This window comes from Crocuta crocuta, unplaced genomic scaffold (genome assembly GCF_008692635.1).
Source record: "Crocuta crocuta isolate KB4526 unplaced genomic scaffold, BGI_CrCroc_1.0 scaffold246, whole genome shotgun sequence".
In the NCBI taxonomy this organism is placed as follows: Eukaryota; Metazoa; Chordata; class Mammalia; order Carnivora; family Hyaenidae; genus Crocuta; species Crocuta crocuta.
In genome coordinates, this window is record NW_027531902.1 from 4,724,659 (window position 1) to 4,742,428 (window position 17,770).

Consider the following 17,770-nt stretch of genomic DNA (forward strand, 5'->3'; position numbering starts at 1 on the left):
TTGTGGTGAGTAGTGAGTACCTGTCCCTCGGATACTAGGTGATGAGTAACTGCTGACATTTGATTGTACTTTATCACTTACCAAGTACTTTCACATCTGTTCTCCAACTCACCTTTCTTACCCAAAGCCCATAAGGCTGGTCGGTATCCTCTTCTGTTTTACAGATAAGGAAAACTGAAGTCCAGGGTCCAGTGCCCTAGATTTCATAGTAAATAGGGCGGCAGAGTGTGTCCCAGCGCTCCGGCTCTCTGACGTGCCAGTGCTGTTTATATCATTCCTCTTTGGAACTTGGGAGATGGCCTTTCCCATGAGCATTCCAGGGGTTAGCCTCTCTCTCTGGGATGCTAATGATACTGACACCCTCCCCCCGAAGCACGAAGCATGCAATTAAGACACTAACCCACTCATCTCAGAGGCCCCATAAGATGCCTCAGGCATAAGCATCTTCGGCAGAGATCTGCCTCTTTCAGCTCAAAGGGAGAGAAATGGCGCCCCGAGCTTTCTTGGTGGTTCCTGAATTGGCAAAGGAGCAAATACCAGATGCTGCTTCTCTCCTAGGCTCTCTTCCTGCCTGACCCCAGGAGAAAGCTGTGGAGCAGGGAAGAGAACACCAGCAGAGTTAGGAAGCTGCTGTTCAGATATCACCTCTGCCATTTACTGGCTCCGTAACCTTGAGCGAGTCCATTCACCTGTCTGAATCTTAGTTTCCTTCTGTGTCAAATGGCAGTCATTCTTGTTACCTCAAATGGTTCTTATGATGATTACATAGGACAATTCGTCTTAAAAGGACCTCACCTGGCCACAGGCACGTGGCGAGTTGCATCTGAGACTCTTGTCGCCCGCGGAATGTCATAGATTAGCTGGCACTGGCAGCACAGGGCCTGGCTGGCCTCTGTGAAATCATAGCTGATGGTATCTTCTCAGAAGAGCGGCTGTCTGGGCCTGGCTGTCTCCCGTCTGTCTTTCCAGATCAGCACTTAATGAGTACTGAGGCCTCCTTCTCCTCCTCCTGGCCTTGCTCTGGGATGGGAAGGGGTGAACCTCTGAGTCTCCCGAGTTGGGCCTGTGAATTTCCATGGTCGCTGTGATGAAATGGGCTGTCCGTTGTCACAGCCATGGCCTCTAATACCTGGAAGCAAGGTCCTGGCCACATTGGGAAATTATTTGGAAAGAACATAGCCCATGTAGGAGCAGATTGCATGTAAAAATTCCTCAATTATGAAACTCCGCACTTAGACCGCTCCGTCTCTGGGCCTCAGTGTCCTTGTCTGTAAAGCAAAAGGGGTTGGGGTCCATGATGTGCTGAGGTGGCCTTACTTATGCTGTGATTTGTATCAGTGTCTCAAGAGTCAGACCATGGCCCCGGGGCTCCCAGCCCTGGCTCTTCCACCCCCACAGCCTCTGCTGGCCTTTTAGTTACACTGGACTTCTTTAGAATCAGTAGGACCAAACCCAGTCCTGTCCAGAGGCCCCACCCACCTGTCTTTGCCTTGGGAGATCACAAAGGCAGCATTAACTAGGGCTGCTAAGTCCTCAGCATTCACTTTTCCTGGGGACTGGGAACCCTGTATTCCCAGCCATTCTGTTTAGTATCCCCCAGCCTGAAGTGGGCCTAGGCTGTCCCTGTCCCTCCCTGTCCTCCAGAGAGGATAGTAAGGGCAGAGATCTGAAGAAAAGGAGGAGGTGGCTACCGGTATCCTCAGAAAAAGGGGGAAAATTAAAAGCAGAAGCAAAAAAAGAAAGAAAATCCTACCCCTGTTTCCAAGCAAGGAATTGAAGTCCTGCATGACATATTTCAGAGCGTGGGGGTGAAGCAAGCTGCATGGGTTGAGAACGGGAAGAAGCTGGGGGCTGAGACCTCGCACCTGGGCTGAGGCCCACCCACAGACGTTGTGCCAGGACCAGCCCCCTCCTCTAGCATAAGACAGGCTCTGTCAGCCAGGCTTGGCCAGTAGCGTGGGCTGGGCAAGCGGGCAAGACTTGGCGAGGCACCAGAAAGGCAAATTCAGTTGTCATTCAGACCACGTCTGTGCTGGGTTTCGGTGGGGCTGGCGGGGAAGCACTGGGGCGGTGGACGAATGGAATGGTGTGAGAATGGACAGTCAGACATCATCTGGAATTCTCTTCATGGAGCGCAGGGCCCAGCCAGAAGGAGAGATCCCCAAGCAGAGTTCTAGATCTAAGGAGCAGATCTAGCGTGAAGGCCAGTTAGCAAGAACTGACACAGAAAGCAGTCCTGACAGGCGTGTTGTAGGGGTGGGGGAGGCTTAGACTGGGGGGCTCTGGTAGTCTTGGCTGAGACATCAGATTCCAGGCCAGATTGGTGCCCAGATTCTGTCTAACAAGGTATCTTGAATCCATTTGGACATTGTCAGGAAGAATTTTTTTTTTTTTAATGTTTATTCATTTTTGAGAGGGGGGAGGGGCGTGGGGGGGTGCCGGGACAGAGGATCTGAAGCGGGCTCTGCCCTGACAGCAGGGAGTCCTACATGGGGCTCAAAGTCACGAACCAAGAGATCATGGCCTGAGCCAAAGTCGGACGCTTAACCCACCGAGCCACCCAGGAGCCCTTGTCAGGCAGAATTTTGAATGAGGAGAGCAAAGGACTATGTGTGGGTAGCCCAAGAAAGTAGAGGCTGAACTAAGAATTGTTTTGAATCAGAGGTCTGTCTCCTTACTTAAAAATCACCAAGAAAAAAAAAAATAATTTAAAAAACACATAAAAGGATATGTTGCAAAAGGAGAGATCAGACCTCCACAAGTCTACCCGAAAGATATAGGGAGTATAAAATAAATGGGAAGGGGCACCTGGGTGGCTCAGTCAGTTAAGCGTCTGACTTTGGCTCAGGTCCCGGTCTNAGTAAATAAATAAACATTAAAACAATTTTTTAATAAAATAAATGGGAAGGCTTAATTTTATATCTATTATTAAAACAACTTTTTAAAATAATGATAATACTTCATGCCTATGACATTATAATAAAAGCAGCTCCATTCTTTATTGCTGGCCGTAGTTTAAGTGATGTAAATTGTTAGAAAGATAACTTGGCAGTATGTTCTAAGATAGATAAAATGTTTATAATCCTTTGTCCACTCCTGAAATTTCCGTCTAAAAAAGTCATCTAAAAAAACCAAAAAATTATATGTACAAGGGTGTTTATTGTAAACATTGCACACAACCAAAATATCTCCTAATGCAGGTTAAATATATTTAAATTATTTGCTGTATTACGCAATCATTAAGTTTATAGTCATAAACCTTAGTGAAGTAACAGGAACTTCTGGAGAGAGATGATAAATGGAAATAGCAGTACATGACTGTATATTTATACCTTGCCTGTTGATGTGAAAAAGTGATGTGTGCATATGGAAAAATCTGAAAAAACAGGAAAAATAAAAGAAGCTGAGTAGGTGAGGAATATGTGAAGCTTTCCCTAATTTTGTTTTACTTTGTGGTTATTCTGATATTAGCGCATTTTTTATTTCTGAAAGGAAAGACAATAAAAGGTTAAAAATGTGTCCCCAGGAGGGTACCTGGGGGAGTAGAGCATGCAACTCTTGATTTCGGGGTCCTGAGTTCAAGCCTCACATTGGGCATAGAGCTTACTTTTTAAAAAAATGTGTCTCTAGAATCCCTTAATAAACTGTTAGATATTTTTCTTTTAATTTTTTTTCTTTTTTTTAACAAATAGTTTATTGTCAAATTGGTTTCCATAAACTGTTAGATATTTAATACAGTCCTCCTGAGAACCAATTCCATACATTTATCACCTTCTATGAATGGTAGAACTTCCTTTATTTGTCAAAAACCCTCCCCAAAGTATAAGCTCTTCCTCTGTGTACCAGGATTGATTGGAAAAGTCTCAGTCTTTCCTTTTCACTCATATTTTAATTTAATTTTTTAAAGGGAACTTTTTTAATGTATTTTTTAAATTTTTTAAATGTTTTTTANAAGAGGGGGAGACAGAATCCAAAGCAGTCCCCAACTCACTGTCAGTGAGAGGCTTGACCTCATGAGCCATGAGATCATGACCTACGCTGAGGCCAGACACTTAACAGACTGAGCACAATAAAATAGGTGCCTCTATTTTATTATTTGTTTAAAGTTTATCATTTCAAGAAAGAGAGCACATGTCTGAGGGTGCACAAGCAGGCGAGGGGCAGAAAGAGAGAGAGAATCCCAAGCAGCTTCTGCACTTAGCACAGAGCCTATGCAGGGTTCAATCTCATGACCAAGAGATCATAACCTGAGCTGATATCAAGAATCAGACACTTAACCGACTGAGCCAACCAGGTGCCCTGTATTTTTCTCTTTAACTAAGTAAGCTCTATGCCCAGCCTGGGGCTTGAACTCACAACCCTGAGATCAAGAGTTGCGTGTTCTACCGACCAAGCCAGCCAGGCACCCCCACACCCATTTTGATCATAGTTTCCAGGTCTATCGTCCTAACCTTTCTTTGTCTTTGCAGACTAAAGAGTCCTAATTTTTAATAGCCCTTGGATGGTCTTAGCCGCCCTTCTCGAGATCTCGCTTCTTCATGTCCCCAGAGACGCAGTGAGGGAACTAGATTGAGCTGTGTCACCATTTTATATTAGGGTAGAATGCTTTTTGTTTTGTTTCCAAAAAGCTTTCATGATGGTGCCTGGCCAGATGCTAGTGGCTGTTTTTAGCTGTGGTAGCGTATTAAGTCAATGTCTTCTGGGAACAATAGAGAATAGCCCCCCAGCCCCCCAACTTCTTTTTTTATTTTTTTTAACTTATAACTGATTGCTCACAGCTATCATTTAATGAGTAGAGCTAGGATTACTTTTTCCAGAAGGTAAAACTGCAGTTGAAACTCATGTGACATTTTTTGTCAGCTCATGCAGCCTAGAAATTCTCTTGAACGTTACCACTTAAGCTCTGGGGCATCTGTGGAGCTGGGTCTCTGGCTAGTGCTCTCGCGCTTGCGTGATTTCTGGTGCAGATCAGTCCTGTCTTTTAATATCTGAACACTTTTCCATCCAGACAGATGCCTGTTACTGTTTCCTTTCCCTAATCCACCCCCCTANTTCTGGTCGCTGGCTTCCCCGTGTTCTGGAATAACCATGGAGATCAGTCAGACATAATGTTCTCCTGCTGGAAACGTGTTGCTTTTCTTTTAGCAGCTTCTGTTTCCTAAAACGTTGAACAGAAAGAATGTCTGGAGTAGAAAGAGCATGGGCTTTAGGGCCAGGCCGACCTGGGCCTGGGTTCTCCACTTAAATTTAACGGCTGTCATGTGACTGGCTGTGTGGATGGATTGCTTAACCTGTCTGAGCTTTTGTGAGGAGAACGATGGTGCTAATGGCGTCCCCCTTGAAGCATGTCACACAGGCCACCTGGGGATCTCGTTACTGAGCAGATTCTGATTCACTTGGTCTGCGTAGGGCCCGAGATCCTGGGTTTCTAACAAGTCCCCAGGTAATGTGGATTCTGGGGGGAGCCTCAAAAAGCGGTGGTTCTGGGGCACCTGGGTGGCTCAGTCGGTTAAGTGTCTGACTCTTGATTCCAGCCCAGGTCATGATCTCACGGTTCCTGAGTTCAAGCCCTGCATTAGGCTATGTGCTGACAGTGTAGAGCCTGCTTGGGATTCTCGCTCTCCATCTCTCTCTGCCCCTCCCCTACTTGTGCCCTCTTTCTCTCTCTCTTTCAAAATAAATAAACTTAGGAGCCCCTGGGTGGCTCAGTCCGTTAATCATCCAACTTCGGCTCAGGTCATGATCTCTCATTTCATGGGTTTAAGCCCTGAGTTAGGCTCTGTGCTGACAGCTCAGAGCCTGGAACCTGCTTCGGATTCTGTGTCTCCCTCTCTCTGCCCCTCCCCTGCTTGTGCTCTCTTTTTCTCAAAGGTAAACATTTTTTCAAAATTATAAACAAACAACAACAACAACAACAAAAGGCAGTGATTCTTAAATGTGAACCTTGAAAAACCACCAATGCCCGGCCCTCATCACTGGCTCTCCTGCCCCTTTCTAATTTGATTGACAGTGGGGTGTAGCCTGGGCCTTGTAAAAGCTGCCCAGGTGATTCTAATAGTCATCAAAGTTTAAGACTGAATTCTTTTTTTTNCACCCAGGCGCCCCAAGACCGAATTCTTAAAGGTTTAGTAGGAGAAGTAAATGTGGAACGGCTGACATGCAAAGAAAATAATGGTTTTCTTCCTCTTGGTTTCTTGCCCTGTTCTCTCTCCACCCCGGGCCCAGTCCTTAACTCAGGAAAACTGGGGCATCAGCAGTTGCCCTGCGCCTTCCTTCCAGACTCTTCCCCGGAGCACCTGGCTTGGGAGTTCTCCCAGCCAGTCCTGAGCGGAAGAGCCCAAGATTATAGCACCATGTGGCCCAGCAGTGGGAGTTTTAAAGGCTCCCCAGTGACTCTAATATAGCAACCCAAGTGTGAGACGTCGCGTCTTTATGAGGTGGCACCGCGTGGAGAACACTAAAGTCGCGTAGGGTAGAAGTACAAGGACTCAGGGCTGGAGTGTTCCGGAATGGGAAGCCAGGCCAGACACCAAGTCCCCCAGGATCTCATTACCCGGTAGTTGGAGGGATCAGTTAGTTACCCAGGGCCCCAGTAGGAGGCGCTCCTGCCTTGTCTCCTTCCCCCCTCTTCACACCCATTCCAGCCCTCTCACCAGGCTTCCCAGATTCTCAGACCCCGCTGCTCCGCCCCTTCGCCCTGCACCAGTGAGTGGGGGCCAGTCAGTTGAAGGAGGAGGAGCTGCCATAAGGGGTGGTTCTATTCCAGAGAGAGTCCAGGAAAGAGACCTAGAACCCGCCTCCGGGACTTCCTCAAAGATTCCTTTCAGTTCAGCACACATTTACTGAGCACTTACTATGTGCCAAGCACTAAGACCAATTCCTACCCTGAAGCAGCTCCTGGGGAGACAGGATGGAAGCAGTAATGGCCCAATATGGGAAAATGATAGGGACACATCCTCGTTAGGCCCAAAGGAGGAAATGTGCAGATTGAGGGAATCAGAGAAAACATTCCAAGACGCTCAAGGTGGGTCTTGCAGGATAAGTATCGATTTTCCAGGTGGATGTGGAGTGGGAAGAGGAGCCCAGTGTCTCGGAAAGGCACAGCACATTCCAGGAGCTGGAATTATTATTTTTTTAAATCAAAATATATTTACTTATTCTTTTTTTTCAGGAATAGAATTTAGTGACTCATTGCCTACCTAGTATACCCAGCGCTCATCCTAACCGGTGTCCTCCTTGATGCCCCCTCCGCCTTCAGCCCTTCCCCCACCCAACACCCTCCAGCAACCCTCAGTTTGTTCTCTGTATTTAGGAGTCTCTTATGGTTTGTCTCCCTCTCTGTTTTTATATTCTTTTTGCTTCCTTTCCCTTACGTTCATCGATTTTGTATCTTACATTCCACATATGAGTGAAATCGTATGATATTTGTCCTTCTCTGACTTAGTTCACCTTGGGAGCTGGAATTCTCTGGGTGGGGCTGGGGCACCGGCACACCTGGGGAGTGGGCAGTACGCGGAGGCTGGGCGGCCGGGCCAGCCCAACGGGGCAGGGCACTGCTGCTGACTCTGGGTATTATCCTGTGAGGAATGGAGGCCTGGTAAATGCTTCATAGCAGAGAGGCACGCTCAGATTTGTGTTTCTGGTGAATGCCCCTGGGTGTCGTGCGGGGGATGGATGGAAGGGGAAACTGAGGCAGCAGGGAGCCGATGGCAACAACCCAGGTGAGTCACGGAGACCACAGTGAAGTCAGCAGGTGTCGGCCGTGAGGATGAAAAGGTGGGAATGGCGTGAGCCGTAACAAGCAGGCAGACTTGAAGGGATCTGGTGACTGGCCCAGCGTAGGGGAGGCAGGATGGCACGCATCAGGGCCTGGGGTGAGGAAGGTAAGGTGCCTAGGGCACAAAATTTAAGGAGTCACTCACTCAAAGGATAGCGCAAGTGCTGGCCTTGAGTGAGAAGGAAGAGTCTAGGCTGAGTTCGCGCCTGGGATGTGCGCGTGGGCTGGGCGGTGAGATAGTAGCCCACAGCAAGGCCTGGGGGTGGGGGGCGGTGCACAAGCCTGCAAGTGGCGGTGGTGTGGCGCCAAGGACAGGCAGCTGTCAGGTGGCAGTGGTGTGGCTGTGAGCACAGGCAGCTATCTGGGGCCCCTTGCTCTGCGGCAGCTCTGCCCTTGGCTTCGGAGGCTGCGTGGGGCGGCTCTGACTGGCCCAGTTTTGCTCCGTGTCCAATGGCATCCACACCCAGCTCAACCTCTCACCCCTCAAAAGCAACCCTTACCCCCTGTCCTGCTCTGTGCACAGTGATGGGGCTCTCACAGGGGGCACAGGGTCCCCCTTCTCCCACATTGTGACAGTACCATCTGCTTTGAGAGCCCTCAAGCAGGTCAGCCGGTTCCACTGGGAAAATTGCCAGTGGGGAGGCAGCCAATATCTTCTGGTGGCTCAAGGTGATTCCAACCTTCCGGGAAGCCTGGGATGAAGTCAGAGGACAGCTGGAGTGCCCCGGGGCCGCACCCTCTGATTAGCAAGAATGAAAGTGCATTTTATGGAGTCACAGTTTACCCAGTTGGTACAACTCCACAATCAGTTAAGCAGCCTACCAGCACCTCTCACGGGTCTGTGCCAAGCACTGGGCTGGGGGCGTTCACACGGACTGGGACCAAGGGCCGCGGGTTCAAACCTTCCCTCTTTGTTAACTAGCTGTGTGACCTCAGGCTGGTTACACTCTGTTTCTTCACTTGTTCAGTGGAGAGAGTAATAGCATAGCCCCTTTCTCAGGGTGAGGACAGAGATCGCAGATTGTGTTTGTCAAGGGCTTAGCTCAGCCCCTCACACACAGTACTCAGCAATTACATCAGCCACCCTGGAACAGGCAGTTCCGGCGTTACGGATGTGAGAGCCGAAGGGGGAGACTTGGCCAAGGCCTTGAATGTAGTGGACAGAACCCAAGTCTTTCTGGAACTCTCCAGGGCTCATGCTGCTTCTGGAGCCTCGTATTGCCCCTGAGTGCTGCAGAGACTTCCTTTCCTTCTGCTCTCTGCATCAGCTGAAGAGTACACCTGTGTTGAGAGCCCCGTTCCGGAGTCAGGAGCCAGTTAGCCAAAGAGCTGGACTGCCTGTTGACTCTATCCTCTGCTCCCCACTCTCGAACATCGGCCGGGAGCCGAAAGTCAGGATTAGAATGCCTTCTGCACACCCCTCCAAGGCATGGTGAACCAGCTTTCCATCTGTATCCAAAGCAAACAGATCAGGTGACTATATTCCCTGACAGATGCCCTCTCTTTGCCTCACCTAAGTCTTATTGACAAGGGGAGCCTTGGGCTGGAGCCCAGGAGGCTGGAGGGGAAACTTTGTTCTCGGTGAGGGTCACAAGTCCCCATCTGGGATGCATCTTTTGTCTACTCCTGGAAGGACCACAGAGCAGGGAGCCAAACCTCTCAAGCTGGTGATGCTGTGGCCATTTGAAAAGCCCCTCCCCTCATCCCTCTGTGTCCCCAGGCCATGGAGAGCAAGCTGCTCATTGGGGGCAGGAACATCATGGATCACACCAATGAGCAGCAGAAGATGTTGGAGCTGAAGAGGCAGGAGATTGCGGAGCAGGTAGGGCTGGGGGCTGCAGGTCTCACGGGAGTGCATGGCCTTAAGGTCTTCTCTGGGGGGCTCTGGGGGTGGGGGTCATAGGGCAGTGAGCCGTCATGGACCCAGGATCCCTGGGATATAGTTCTGAGAACCTAAGACCTGCTGCCCTGGCTCCCATGGGCCCACCAGCTCAGGAGCCTGCCTCTGCCCAGGGCACTGCCAGCCGATGGGTGAGAGGAAGTGGTTGTTCTCCATGACGTCAGCCGCTACAGGGCATCCCGTGTTAATTCCTGTGCCTCCCACAAGGGTGTACATTCTTTTATGTATGACTACGTCTTAAATCTTCAAGAACCGCAATTGTTGGTCCTGCCAGTCATCTGCGACATCCCGTGGGGAGAGGGTGAGGAAGCCGGGAAGCCAGTATGGTGGGAAGCTATATCTGCTTGACACCCCTAGAATGTGTCAGCTATGTGAGCTAAGGAGAAGGTTCAAAGAGGCTCCACTGAGGTTGGGGTAGAAGCAGGGGCCATGGGCCATGGGCCACTCTCTTCTCCCTCCTGGCATCTGTGGTCACAGTGGAGCCAGATCCCATGCGAGGCAGGAGTGAACCTGTCCCCTGAACTCCCTTGGCCTTCCCTAGTACACGCTGCCCCACTGAGCCCCCGTTCCCTGCCTTGGCCTAGAAACGCCGTGAACGGGAAATGCAGCAGGAGATGATGCTTCGAGATGAAGAGACCATGGAGCTCCGGGGCACCTACACGTCCCTGCAGCAGGAGGTGGAGGTCAAAACCAAGAAACTCAAGAAGGTGAGGTTCGCCACAGGCGAAGGGGTCAAAGTGTGTGAGGGCCCGGCAGCCTCTATCCAAGACAGTTAACCTGCCCGAGGGCTATGTGCTTTAGGGCCCCTTCCCCACTTTGCTTGAGCTGCTGAAGCCCCGAGTTATTTGCCTGGGCTGCCGGGGTGAGGGGTGGGGGGAAGGCAGGTGTCCGATGCCGGAGTGGAATAGAGCCTTTTCCCCTGGGCCAGGCTGGCCCCGATAGGCTCAGAAGGCCTTCACTTCCAGTCTCCAGCTGCCATCCTCATGGTGGTGGGTAACTTGCCCCTGTACGGTGTCATCAGTGAGTCAGAGTTTGGGTAGCCAGGCCTGGGACAGGGCCCGGAGACTCAGGCCAAGGAGACCTGAGGAGACACAAGGCTGGGGGAGCTCAGGAAGGGAGCCAAAGGCCCCTGTGGACATGGGAAGGGCTGAGCCTGTCTGATCTCGGGACTCTGCAAAGCCCATGGCCGAGGAAGGACATGCATAGGGACAGGAAGCAGCAAACCCCAACCTGGATTCTGGGAAGAGCCTGGAGGACCCTTAGGGTTGCTGACGTGACTGCCCCAGCGCCGGCCACGCTGCCCAGCCACGGTGGCTTTCAGGGGACACACCTGCCTCTTGGCGGGTTAGGAGCGGGGCAGCAGGCCCTGTGCTTTGCGAGCCTCTGGAGAGGCAGGAGTGGGATGGGTCACCTTACACACTGGCTTGGGCCCCCTTGGGTCCCTGGGCCCTGCACCAGCTGTTCTGGTCCTGATTCTGACTCTCAACTAGTTGTTCACCTTGAACAATTCTGTGCCTGACTTACCTCCTCTATAAAAAAGAAGGTATTGGATTCAAAGGTCTCTCGCGTCCCTTTCAGTCTGAACATTCCACCGCGCTGCCAGCCCTGAGGGAGCGAGCAATACGCCCTTGTGTTAGGAGGGACCGGACAGCCCTTTGAATAACTCTGATATGCGATGGGGCAAGAGGGGGATTCAGACTTGGACTTGGCTGGCAGCCCCTGAGCCTGCGTCGGCGGGGCCCAGGCTGGGTCGCAGGGGCCCCGCTGCCATCCTGCACGGCCTCTGAGCTGCGCCTGTCTCCACGCAGCTCTACGCCAAGCTGCAGGCCGTCAAGGCAGAGATCCAGGACCAGCATGATGAATACATCCGCGTGAGGCAGGACCTGGAGGAGGCGCAGAATGAGCAGACCCGGGAGCTCAAGCTCAAGTAGGCCCCCCCCCCAACTCTGTTCCTGGTCCACACAGTCATGCCTTGCCCCCAGGCCTCATTCCAGCTGCCTGCTCACCCGGGAGTCCGTGTCCCGTAGGAATAGAATGTGTCTGAGGGACGGGGACGAGGTCCGAGTTCTAGAGTTACTTATCCACCCCCTCTCCTTGTTTCCTTCTCCTTCCTCTGCTCTGCCTGTGTATGATGAATCCCCCGAAGTGCATGCTGGGTGCTGGCCGAGAGTCACCGCTCAGGCCCTGAGCTTTATAGTCCTTGCACTGGAAGCAGGGATTTCAAGCTCTGTGATCTCTGTAGGGATCCTCTTCCTTCATCCTCTGGTTTCTCCTCCGTTCCCTCTGCCTCTTTGCTTCTTGCTTCGAATCCCTCGGCCTTCACATGCGCTGTGTGGTCTCTTCCCGCCGCCCCCAGTCCCCCATCTCTACCTCGTTGCTGCTCCCAGGTACCTAATCATCGAGAACTTCATCCCACCCGAGGAGAAGAACAAGATCATGAACCGGCTTTTCCTGGACTGTGAGGAGGAGCAGTGGAAGTTCCAGCCACTCGTGGCAGCTGGCGTGTGAGTCTCTCCCCCCTGGTCTGGGCCCAGGCCCTTGCCAGCCCACCCCAGGTTGGGAGCGGCCAGGAGCCTCAGGGGAGACGGAGGTTTCTGTGCATTTGGAGAAGGGTGAAGTATGGATTCTCAAGACCTGACACAGAGGTCTTGAGGAAGGAAGGGTGTTTTGCCAAAAACAAAGTGTCTCGAGGGCCCCGTGAGGGACCCAAGGAGAGGAAGGGCATCTCTGCCTTTGGGCACTCCCAGTGAATGATCACATTGGGTCAGTCTGGTGAATATTCATTTGTCGGGTGCCAAAAACAGCAACGATAGTTAATATTTGCCTTACTCTATTGGGCACTGTATACAAGGCTCTGCAGACAGAAGGGAAATCAGACCCAGAGCTCACAGTCCAGTGGGGACTACGCAAAAGTCATCAGATCAGGAAGTGATAGAAGTGTGATCCAGCCTTTATTAGTTTCACTCAGCTCAGCATGGTGATTCAGCATTTCCACCTGTTTCCATACAGTCCCCTCTTAGGTAGTTTGCATCCACTGGCTGGGTGCGGGGCTCCCTCTGCTGGTGGCTATGAAGAATAAGGTGATGTTCAAACCCAACAGAGGGACTGCCTCACTCACCCGGACCACTGTCGCTTCATTGAAAATCTGTAGACAGAGGTGTTTAGGAGGTTGGATACCAAGGCAGTTCCCTGGAGGTTCTTTGCTCTCTTTGTCTCAGGAATATTAATGCCAACATAAGCCAGCATTCTCCCCTAAGCTCAGAGGGAAGCTCGCTATAGAGGTCTGCGGCTTCTCACCAGGGCATCAGATGCCTACGTAATCTGTCTCCTTTCTCAAAGGCCGATCCTACCAAAGCTGACACTGTGCAACATTGTAAGTAGCAGGTTCATGAGTAGAAGACTTTTTTTTTAACTAACATTTTTTTTAAGTTTATGTACTTATGTACCTGAGAGGGGGCGGGGAGCAGCAGAGAGAGAGAATCCCAAGCAGGCTCCACACTGTCAGCTCAGAACCTGACTCAGGGCCTGAACTCATGAACCATGAGATCATGACCAATGCCAAAGCTGATGCTTAACCGACTGAGCTACCCAGGTGCCCCTTATGGGTAGAGGACTTTTCAATGGTGTCACTTTGGACTTAAAATGCACCTTTCCACGCTAGGTAGGGACCCATAGTAGTACATTATCTAACATAGAGGCTCTCACCTGCGATTTGGGCCCCAGAGAGTCTGATGTAAAAGGTCTTGGGTGATAGATAGTCAGTCTTGGGTGGATCCCGAGGACTTAAAATTTTTTTCAAAGCTTCCAGGTGATTCTGCAAGGAAGCCCCACTCGAAAGCCACTACTCCAGTGCCCTCTGCTGGAGGCAGATGCTGGTGAGCCTTCTGGCCTGTAGGATTATTGACTTTGTGCTTGAACAAGTTCCTGAATTGAAAGTTAGCAGGGGCAGGAATTTTTTTACATTAAATAGAGATGGGGTGAGAGGCTCTGAGAAGTCATGTGTTTTTTAACTTGTTATTTTGAAAAATAAGCATTGCAAGAGTGGTGCGAAGAATTCCCATATACGCTTCATCAAAATTACTGAAAGTTAATATTTTGCCACCTCTTGGTTTATTAATTCCCCATCCCCTAACCATTTGAGATTAAGTTGCAGACATCTTGACCCCTTCGCTGTATTCTCTAAGAATGAGGGCATTCTTACCTAACCAAAAATACAGCGATCAAATCCAGGAAGTTTTATACTGACCCAGTACTATTACATAGGCAACATTCAGTTTTAGCCACTTATCCCAATAATGTCCTTAAGGGCAATTTCTGCCTCCCCAGAGTTGGGACGTGTGGCATCGAAAGGCAGTGCCTCGTTGGTCTCCTTTAATCTGGAACTGAGAAAGGATCTTGTTTGGAGTTTTGTAGTTTCATGCTTTGGAGGAATTTACACATTTCTCAGAATAGTTTGTACACACTGAAAAATCGTTCCCAGAGTTTTAAAATTAAAACAGCTATCTTAAGGGACTCCTGGGTGGCTCAGTTGGTTAAACCTCTGGCTCTTGACTTCAGCTCTGGTCATGATCTTACAGTTCATGAGTTTGAGCCCCACATCAGGTTCTATGCTGAGAGTGTGGAGCCTGCTTGGGATTCTCTCTCTCTCTTTGCTCCTCCCTCACTCATGTGCTCTGTTTCTCTCTCTCAAAATAAACAAACTTAAAAAAAAAACTCTTTGAAACAGCTATCTTAAAATAGTACTTTAGGGGCACCTGGGTGGCTCAGTCAGTTAAACTTCTGACTCAGTTTCCGCTCAGGTCATGATCTCACAGTTCATAAGTTCCAGCCCCACATCGGGCTCTACCCTGCCAGTGCAGGGTGGAACCTGCTTGGGATTCTCTCTCCCCCTTTCTCTCTGCTCCTCCCCCATGTACACTCTCTCTCTCTCAAAATAAATAAATAAAAACTTTAAAATAATAGTACTTTAAATAATTTTTAAAAATAGATTCTAGTAATAACTATTAAAAGGAAAGTGGGATGCCTGGGTGGCTCAGTGGGTTAAGTGTCAGACTTCAGCTCAGGTCATGATCTCACGGTTTATGGGTTCAAGCCCTGTGACAGGCTTTGAGCCGACAGCTCAGAGCCTGGAGCCTGCTTAGGATTCTGTGTCTCCTTCTCTCTCTGTGCCCTCCCCTGCTTGCACTCTCTTTTTCTCTCTCAAAAGTAAATAAAACAGGGGCGCCTGGGTGGCTCAGTTGGTTAAGTGTCCGACTTTGGCTCAGGTCATGTTATCATGGTTCTTGGGTTCAAACCCTGCGTTGGGCTCTGTGCTGACAGCTCAGATCCTGGAGCCTGCTTCAGATTCTGTGTCTCCTTCTCTCTCTGCCCTTCCCCCACATGCACGCAAGTGCTCACTCTCTCTCTCTCTCAAAATTAATAAAAATTAAAAGTAAATAAATAGCAGGTAATCAACTATATGCAATTCTGAATTACTAAAATTTTTTTTCCTCTTTAATATGTTATTTGCTGACCATTTTGCTATGCATTTACTTCAGAACTTTTTTTTTATGTTTTTTATTTATTTCTGAGAGAGAAAGACAGCATGAGCATGGGAGGGTCAGAGAGAGAGGGAGACACAGAATCCGAAATAGGCTCCAGGCTCTGAGCTAGCTGTCAGCACAGAGCCCGATGTGGGGCTCAAACCCATGAACTGTGAGATCATGACTTGAGCCAAAGTCGGATGCTTAACCGACTGAGCCACCTAGGCACCCCTTACCTCAGAACTTTTTTTAAAAAATCACAGAAATAACCAAAGTAAAATAGAGATCTAGGACGTTTTTATGTGAAACAATTTTTTATTTACTTTTTTTTTTCTTTTTTTGCAACAGTTGGCACTTAAAGCAAAATTCCCTTGTAATTGGAATCCCAGTTGCAATTCTGACTCAGCACAGAGAGCCACAGGGTAGCATCACGGTGCAAGGTTGCTGGCCTGGACCTCACACTGCCTGCCCCAAACCCCTCATTTCATGGTGCAAAGCTGAGGGTGGGGAGGCCCTTGAATGCAGCTTCACCCATTTGGGGGAGCCATGAGGGCTGAGGCTGCGGAAGAAGCCTTCTCCCTGAGAGGAAGGGGAACTGAGTCTCACTATTTGCAGCGTAATTTCAGCGGGGCTGAACAACTCTTTTCCCAAAGCATATTTAATCAGGGCGTTTTTCCTTTTGCTCCATCCATGTGTGGAATATTTTGCTTTATTCTGGTACTCTGGGGATGAAAACACTGAAAGCTGCTCAAAGGAAGAGAAAAAAAAAAAGTGTTGTTGGAAAGAAATTACCTGAAGTCATGCTATCCCTTTAGAGAACTTTTTTTTTTTGCGGGGGAGGGGTGCCTGGCTGGCTCAGTCGGAAGAGCAGGTGACTCTTGATCTCAGGGTCATGAGTTCAAGCCCCATGTTGAGTATAAAGATCACTTAAATGCAACTTTAAGAAAAAGAAAACAGAAAGCTTTGGTTGGAAAAATGGCTCCCCTCTTCCTCCTCCAGCTACAAGCATTTGACCCTATACACCCTTCCGGTGCCTCTGAAAGAAGGTGTGAGCACCAGGCAACTCTTGAAACACACCCATATCAACTTCTGGAAAGCTCCCCTTCTTCTTTTCTCCTCCACTATCTCTATGCTACCACTAAGTGTAATTCCACTATCACAACCAGCTCCAGCAGTAACTATTCTACACGTATGACCTTTTATTTTTAGTTTCTCGTAATAGACTTTAATTGTGCTTATACAAAATTGTCCTCTAAGGGTCTATATTTGACAATGTCTGTAGCCATTGGTTTACAGTTCACAACATTCTATTTGTAACTCTAGTCATTGGGCCTTTGCCACCCCAGCCACCGGAGATTCTTTTCAAAGGCACCGTGGTGCAGAGGAAAGAGACTAGATTTTGGATTTAGAACATACTGGATTCTAGTCCCTTCTCTTCCACTTGTGGCCTAGAAAAGGTTTTTTTAACCTCTCTGAACCCAAATGTCTTCATCTGTAAAGTCAGGATAGTAAATTGCCCTGCTGGATTATTGAGGTTGAAATGAGATAATGGGGGGGCGTGGGCTCCAAGCCCCAGAAGAGATGATCAATAAATGGTTGCAATCATATTAATAAGCCAATATGATTACAGGGACTCCAGAAAAGCCAGTTTATTTTTATCCCTTAGAAATGCCATAGGAGGGCATTTTGGTTTGCTGTTTTTGTTTTAATTTTTTTTTAACATTTATTTTTGAGAGAGACAGAGAGTGAGCCAGAGAGGGGCAGAGAGAGAGGGAGACACAGAATATGAAGCAGCTCCAGGCTGCAAGCTGTCAGCACAGAGCTTGATGCGGTACTCGAACTCATGAGCCGTGAGATCGTGACCTGAGCCGAAATCGGAAGTTCAACCGACCGAGCCACCCAGGTGCCTTCTTGCTGTTTTTGTTTTAGATTTTGATTTTATCAAAAACTTGGAGGCGCTCTCCAAGTTTAGAGAGGGAGCATTCCTTGCTCTAAATAGAATCCGGATAGTTAAAATGGTTTTGTTACAGAGGCAAAGTTTACCTCAGTAAAAACATTCTCAGCTCTGGGTTGAGTCCCTAGATTTATGGACAGGTCTGTGACAACTGAGTTGAATGTGAAACAGGGAGAAGTTACGGCCTCCCCAGGCAGAGGAGGCAAGAGCAGAGAGCTGGCCTGTGGGGACAGAGGGGCCAGGTCACGGAGACAAGTCGGGTTTGCTGGGGCAGATGATTGGGAAAGCCCCAGAAGGAAAAACTCACCCTATGATGTTGGATGCCAGTGTTCAGACCAGAACAGGAAAAGGCGGGGGGTGGTGTGTGTGTGTGTGTGTGTGTGTGTGCTGAGACAGCTGATAAGGAGATTGCAGTCAGTCCCTAAGACAGAGCTGAGAGATGACTTTTTAATATTAAGGGGAAAAATATTGTGATAGTAGCCGTAGAGAGAGAGGGTCATATGAGAACTCTTAGGATCTGCCCGGCATATAATGATTGTGGGTCTCTGTCGGGAGGGGAGGGATGGATACATGCAGAGCCAGGACCCCCACCCCCCACCCCCCACCCGGGCTGTCAG

The 17,770-nt window shown here is 49.3% G+C and overlaps 1 protein-coding gene across 1 annotated transcript in view; it reads left to right on the forward strand.

The window, feature by feature from the left end:
- Positions 1 to 17,770, forward strand: part of KIF3C (kinesin family member 3C) — a 35,474-nt gene that overhangs the window by 11,684 nt on the left and 6,020 nt on the right. Inside the window, 4 exon segments of the mRNA XM_077774080.1 lie at positions 9,498 to 9,599; positions 10,262 to 10,384; positions 11,486 to 11,604; positions 12,065 to 12,181. Coding sequence (XP_077630206.1) covers positions 9,498 to 9,599; positions 10,262 to 10,384; positions 11,486 to 11,604; positions 12,065 to 12,181 — 461 coding nt within the window.